This window comes from Grammomys surdaster, unplaced genomic scaffold (genome assembly GCF_004785775.1).
Source record: "Grammomys surdaster isolate TR1022 unplaced genomic scaffold, NIH_TR_1.0 343, whole genome shotgun sequence".
In the NCBI taxonomy this organism is placed as follows: Eukaryota; Metazoa; Chordata; class Mammalia; order Rodentia; family Muridae; genus Grammomys; species Grammomys surdaster.
In genome coordinates this window covers 3392514-3399856 of record NW_021604762.1, presented here as the reverse complement: position 1 = coordinate 3399856, position 7343 = coordinate 3392514, and the positions used below count along the sequence as shown (strand labels likewise).

The following is a 7343-nucleotide window of genomic DNA, read 5'->3' as shown; positions in this document are numbered from 1 at the left end:
TGCTTTTGTTTGGGTATTGTGGAGGTCTGAATGAGAATGGCCCCAGAGGCTCATAGTCTTAAATGCTTGGACCCCAGTTAGTGGAACTGTTTGGGAAGAAATCGGAGGTGGGGCCTTTGTTGGAGTAAATGTGCTAGGCCCAGCTCCCCTCCCCATCCGCACCCCTGCCTACTGACTGGGGATTAGAATGTAAGCACTGTGCCTGCTTGCCTACCACCACGATCCCTGTCACTGCCTCTGTAGAATGTGTTCAGTAGTGTTCCTTCTAATTTTTATTTTATGGAACAATTAGAGAAGTGTTGGTATTAGATCTTCCTTGAAAGTTTGGTAGAATTTGGTAATAAATGAGTCTAGCTCTGAGACTTTCTTTGTGGAGAGCCTTTTAATTTTGCTTTAGTCTCTTTGCTTGTCATGGCTCTGTTCAGGTTATTTATATTTTCTGGCTTTAATTTTGGTAAGCCATATGTGTTTAGACATTTATCCATTTTTGCTAAATTTTTCATATTTTCCAATAATATAAAATTTCAAAGCAGTCCTTAATGGTATGCCCTCATGAGTCTATTGCAACAATGTTCTTTTCATCTCTAATTTTATTAATTTGTGTCTCTTTTGGTTAGTCAGTCTAGAAGTTGGTTAATTTTGTTAATACTTTTAAAGAAGTGATTCTTTGATCAATTCTGTGTATTATACTCAGTCTCTAATTCACAAATCTATTTCTGTCTGCTGTATTTGGGGTAGGCTTCTTCTTGATTTCTAGAAGTCTTGAAGCTACCCATTTTGTTATTTAATTGAGGTTCTTCTGTTTTATTTTTAAGGTTTATTTATTTTATATATGTGAATACACTGTTGCAGTCAGATACCATTACAGATGGTTGTGAACCACCATGTGGTCTCTGGGAATTGAACTCAGGACCTCTGGAAGAGCAGTCAGTACTCTTAACTGCTGAGCCATCTCTCCAGCCCTTCTGATTTTAAATGTGAATGCTTAAGCTCTTAGGACTGACTTGCCTGTATCCCATTTGTGTTGCCATTTTTGTTTGTTTCTAGGAATTTTTATGTTCTCCTGATTTCTTCAATGATCCATTTTCTATTGAAAAACATATTGTTCAGTCTCCAGATATTTGTATATTTTCTGAGGTTAGTCTTGATATTGATTTCTTGCTTAGTTCACTGTGATCTGGTACAGTGTGGGAGATTATTTTGATTTTTTTTTTATTTATGAAGGCTTGTGTTGTGGCCTATAATGTGGTCAGTTTTAGAGATGGTTCCAACTGTGGCTGAGAAGAAAGTTCACTTCTATCAGCTGGGTGAAATGTTCTGTAGATTTATTAGTTTCATTTGATCTATGATGCAGTTTATCTCTGAGTTTCCTTGACTGATTGTTAGTTTGGAAGGTCTATCTAGATAGATGGGGTACCAAAGCCTTCATTATTATTATTATAACTGGATTTATGTAGTCTTCTATGAGACTGGGGTTTCAAGATTCATGACATAAACATCTATGGTTGTATCCTTTTGATGAAGTGTTCCTTTTATTAATACTTAGTGTACCTCATCATCTTTTTGGACTAGTTTTGGTTTGAGATCTACATAATCGGTATCAGAATCATTCTGCCAGCTTGTTTGTGTCTTCTGCTGGCTTGACAGTTTGCTTTCCAACCTTTGACTCTCAGCTTCTTCCCTAGCTATATGAGTTTCCTGGAGAGCACAGATAATTGGGTCATGTTTTTTAATCCACTCCATCAGTCTCTGTCTTCTAATTGCTGTCTTAAGGCTTTTGGTATTCAAGCCTATAATTGAGAAGGGTTTGCTATTGTTTATGATTTTTTGCTTGTTGCTCTTGTTGGTGGAATGATTGGCAGTTCCTTTCTTCTGTTCCTGGCAGTGTTTTCTGTGTTGGATGTGATTGATTCTTTCCCAAGTCTCTCGTTTTTGTTCCTTTCATAGAATGTATTCTTTCCTGTGTTCTGATGTGTGAAGCTTTCTTTTTTCTTTCTCTCTGTATAATAATCCTTAAAGTTTGTTCTTAGTACTGGTCTAATTATTATAAATTATATAATTTTCATTTAGTATATGTATGTGCTTGTGTTGTTTTGAGATATTCTTATCTCTTTATCTGTTTTCAGAGTATAGCAATTTCAGCTAACAAAAATTTCTTTTAAGGGTTCAAATATATCATTCTATGCTTTTATGGTTGCTGATATCAGATCTGATGTTACTCTAATGTTTATGCCTCTGTGTGTGGGCATTTTCCTCTTATGGTTTCCTTGCTTTGCATTTTTGATATCTTGAGTATGATACATTTTGGAGAGATTCTTCTCTGGTCCTGACTGCTTGGGGTTCTGAAGGCTTGCTCTATTTGTATGTCTGCCCTTCTAGAGTCAGGCAATTCTTGGCTAAAATTTCATTGACTAGGTTGTTTAAGACATTTGATTGTCATCTTCTTTCATCCCATGTGTAGTCTACACTTTGTTCTCTTGGGTGTATGTGCATGCATGGTGAGGTCCATTGGTCTCAAAATTAGACCCAGAACTTGTTAGTATGGCCAGCCTTGCTAGATAGCTCGCTCTGGAGAGTTTCTGTATCTACTATCTCAGACTGACATTACAGGTGTGCTTGCACACCCATTTGTCACTTATGTGGGCTCTGGGGACCCAAACTCTAGACTTCATACAAGCATTCTAGCCACTAAGAAATCTCCCTGGCCCATTTTTTCCTTTTATATGTCTGTGTGCATTACTGTCTCAACCTTGGTATTCACTCTTGAGATGAACTCTGCTGCTTGGTCGCGTTTGTCGATGACACTCTGCTATGTTACTTGTTACCTGATTGATTCTTTCATTTCCAGAGTCCTGCTAGTCCTTGCACAGACTCTGCATTTCCTTGGTGATTTTTCTTCCATATTTTAATTTTTTCCTCCTAGTTACTGGTTCTTATAGCCACGCCATATTGGCAACTTTCTGTGTTTTAAATCAATTTCATAACTTAAGCTAAGTTCCTTATCTGTTTATTTGCGTCCTCTATTTGGCCTTTGGAAAAAATTGTTTTTGATAAAATTCTGCAATCTGTTTTTGCACTTGTGTGAAGTTCAACATCTATCATCTTTGGTTTCTATTGTTAAGAAGATGTCAGCCCATGGGTTGTCATAGTGGAATATCTTCTCACGCCTTTCATGCCTCTTTGTTGTGCTTTGGGCTTCTCTTGAGGAGTATCTGTTCTCTGGTTTGCAGCTCTTTCCCCTTCCCCATGGTTTTTTATCTTTGCTTTATGCATATCTTTGTTTATTTTTGGTACCTTGTCCTCACTTAGACTTTTTATCACCCAAGCTGACTGTAATGGCAGCCATAATAATTCAATGTAAGCCCCCAGGTGAGCTGCTGAAGATACCGTGTTCTTCACTGGTGTTACCTAGAAAGGCTGAAGACAAGAGAACTAGGATTCTCGCTGGGGGAGAATACAACATATTTAAGTGGCAAAGTGAAGGGGTATGAAGGATGGGATAGGAGGGGCTTCAGTAAGAATTAAATCAAGTATATGGATTAGATATACAAAAAGTAGTAAAGAAAATTTACATTAAATTTAGAGAAAAGGAAGATATAAAAGCTTTCTCTAGCAAGGTACAAGTTGCATCACTTTACCTGAACTTAAAATATAAACGTATATGTGCAAAGAGAGAAAAATTTAAAGAATTTAAAAAAACGAAATAAGGCATATAGAAAACAAAAAATAAAATAAACATTTGAACACAAATGAGTGATGAATGGAAATAAATATGTTCGCAGTCACTGTTTGTTATTGGTTAGGAGAAAGCCCCAACCCCGTATCTACAGGTCCATCAGTGCATTGCAACACGTTCCACCACAGGCTTCCTGTTATCCACGTAGCTTTTCTCAGCTGTGGTCAGGGTGGGGAGTGTTGAGAATCTCTCTGCTTCCGGTGTCCTTACCACATTTCAGCGATGGCCACGGTCTGTGTGTCTTAGGGTTACTGATCATATCCAGCGTTGATGTCTTGTGGTTCCAAGGGGTCTCTGGCTCCACAAGGCACCAGCAGTCATGGGGTCTGGTGGGATGCATGGTGTGAACTTTGCAACTTCAGAGCCCTTTTCTCTCTCTCTGGAACGGTGTCTGTGTGCTGCTCTTTCCCTTCACAGGCAACTACCCAAAGGTTGAGGTCAGCTCCAGCTAATCCCTCATACCCTCTTTCAGGTTTGTCTGTTCCTGTTGTGCCTCAGTCAGGTTATCTGTGCCTTCAGACTGTGGCAGGGGAGCAGTACTGTGGGCATTATAAACCCCTCAGCTTCCCATTCCTAGATCCTTTGTCCAGCACTTGCTCAACATCTGCTGGGACAGTTTGCCCTCTTTATTAACTTTTTGGCAGAATTGATTTTTCAGAGTAGTTATAGTCAGCCAAGTCTGTGAATATGGCCACTGAACCCAAGGCAGTGGCTTTTGCAAAGATGATGGAGCTAACATTAAATCCAGCCACCATAGCTCTCCTTGGGACTGTGGGGAAAGGCAGAGCTGACGAAGATGAATCAGTGAACAGAAGAGCCAGTCAATCACAGGAGTATGACGAACAGGGAGTTACAAAACACACCTTAGGTTCAGCCTTAGTCCCTCTCCCCACCCTTTCCCTTTCAGATCACCATTTCTCTGTCTCTGCTTGACTGACATTTTAGGTTGGATAACTCTTTATTGTGAAGGATTGTCCTGGGCTTGGAATGTTTAGTTCCATTTTCTGGTCTGAGAAACTTCATCACCACCACCACCACCACTACCAACAACAACAACAACCAGCAACTGCCCTACCAGCCATGTCACTAACATCCTAGATAGCCAAATGACTCATTTTGTAGGGAATTTGACTCCAGCTAGCAAGCACTGTTTTATGATGCCCAGAATCTCCATTTGCCCTGGACTGAGAAACTAAAAGGAATTTGGTGCACAAGCCCTAGCATAGCCTGGGTGCAAACTGGGATATGGATTGACTGACAAATGAGTTCATTCTCGGTTCTGTTGGGGCTGAGCCAGCAGAGGGGCGTTGTGTTGATGATGTGACTGTTGCAGGAGTCCTGTTTCCCAGATGTTGTTGTTGTACCAGGCACATCTGACTCATGCCCTTTTCTTCCTTTACTGTGGTCTTCCAGGACAATGAGAAGTGTCCCCTGCAGGCTGGCTGAGTGACTGAGTGAGTGGAGAGCTGGGGAAGGACAGAGTGCTTGTGATGTGAAGGTGGGTGGAATGGAGTGGTGGGGAGGGGTGGAGCAGGGAGAGCCCACAGGTGTTGCCTGAGCAGACACTGTATAGGTATTTACACCAGGAGTTAATGGTACTTGATGGGGTGGGGGAGGTTCTCAGCTCTATTAACAGACTGTGATGACGTTGACTTTTTTATTTACTTGGTGTTTGTAATATGTTTTGGTGTGTGAGTCCCTCTGATAATTTGACAAGTTTTGTCAAAGTCTCAAGCATGATTTGTTATTGTCGGAGTAACTGTTCAAAAGTAAATATATCCATTCTCTGCAAGTTTATAAGGCATACCCTAGAGACCATTGTTTTTCAACTTTCTGCTTTTGGTATCATTTCGATGTCCCATTCCAGGATGAAACAGCTGAGTTTTGCAGGCGATAAGTGACAGGCTCTAGTCAAAGGTCAGGGTTTGAGTCTGGACATGAGAACCTTCACCTTCCACCAAGCCCTGAGAGAATGAGTTGAGCACGCCAGTGGTGAGTCTGTGTCAGGGTGAGCCGGTCTGGGAAAATAATAAGTGTGGTCGGGAAGAGAGTGAATCAGCTTCACTGACTGACAAACGGCTCCTTCCCCCTCTCTTCCTGGTACCGCAAGTGGGAGGAGGATGAAGCAGGTTCCACAAGGGCAGGTGCCCAGAATTCACAGTCATCTGGTGCCAAGACACAGGCCTCCCTAATCTATGGGTACACGTTGGATTAGGAGGACAGAGTAGGATCTGCGGTGTGGCTGTCCCGTCCTTCCTGGATTGTGTAAACCTGTGACTCTTGCCAAGAACTGTCCATGCCTGGAGCCAGTCCTTTCTCATTGGATAACTTTGTTTCATTTTGCTGGGAGGCGTATCTTTCAAGTTGCAGGGCAGTGATATCTACAACTACCTCACAGGAGCTCAGTGACTCCAGTAGCCACGATGACAGCAGACGAGTTGGTCTTCTTTGTGAATGGCAAAAAGGTAAGCGGGAATTGATGTTCGATTTAGAGATTCTGCTGTCCGGGAAGGGAGATGTGTCATCTCTCTTACCTGGACACTTTGATTTTTTCTGCTCTCATTTTATCCCGTAAAAGGTATTGCTGTAGTTTAGTAACCTTTGAACAGGAGCACAGGCAACACACTCGGAGGGCAAAGGAGGAAGGTAGAGCGATGTCCCCTCCATGCTTGTGGACACACTGGCTTAGAGACAGAAAAGGAACAGAGTTGAAGTGAGATGAGGAGTCACCAGAACATCTCTATTCTGTGTTTAAGTCAACCTAGCCTGGTGTTTTGATGGCTCTCTTTACTACGAACTGCAGCAGGCAGGCATTTTTATGCTAATGTCAAGGCATAAAACACACATAGCCACAGATTCTGATATATGATCCTATATATAGATTTAACAGCTAAAACTGATTTACTATGTGTCGACATATACTGACACCTTGTGGCAAGCCATTATTGTCATTATTATTTTCATAAAGGATTCCCCTGCCACCATCTCTCAGTTCTATATGTAAATATTGCAAACCCCTTAAATGTCACTTGGAAATGTAGGGAAAATGGTATGGGATCCACAGGTCCCTGATAGCCCGAGAATCTTTGCAACTTCAACTCAGTGCAGGGAGAGAAGTGTATTGTCTCTGGTGCTGTTTGCCTCCCTTCAGGGTACTCAGGGCAATTCAGCTCCTCACTTGAGATCATAGGGGAAGAACCGTCATTCCCCCCCTGTAAACTGGCTACATAGACATTATAAACCATGAGTGAACCAAAGGATCCCCTAAAAGTTTTACTTGTCTTGTTATGTTGACACTTTGGTGTTGATTGAAGAGACTGAGTAACTTCTGAGGAAATTTGCAAGAATGAACATGTGCTTCCAAGAATTCTCAAGGACGTAGACGGCCAGGATCTGCTTGGGTAACCAGCACGGAAACTTTAGGAGTCATTTCAACACCAGTACTGTAAAGCCTGTGGATTCAGCTTGAATGATCTCATCCCTGGATCCCTGGATCTCTCTGATATATTGTTTTCTGAGTTGGGCAACTGGTACCAAGACAAGAGCTAGGCTGAAATGCCTAAGTTGCTGGTAGTAAGGCTTTTGGACTGAATATTTTAAATGTCTT

General features: G+C 41.5%; 1 protein-coding gene across 1 annotated transcript in view; it reads left to right on the top strand.

Annotated features, from left to right (window-relative positions):
• The first annotated feature begins 6099 nt into the window (after window positions 1-6099).
• Xdh (xanthine dehydrogenase) overlaps window positions 6100-7343 on the top strand; it is a 64412-nt gene continuing 63168 nt past the window's right edge. The window contains exon 1 of the mRNA XM_028779002.1: window positions 6100-6201. Within this exon, the coding sequence (XP_028634835.1) occupies window positions 6160-6201 (42 nt within the window). The 5' untranslated portion in view covers window positions 6100-6159. The remainder of the gene's footprint in view (window positions 6202-7343) is intronic.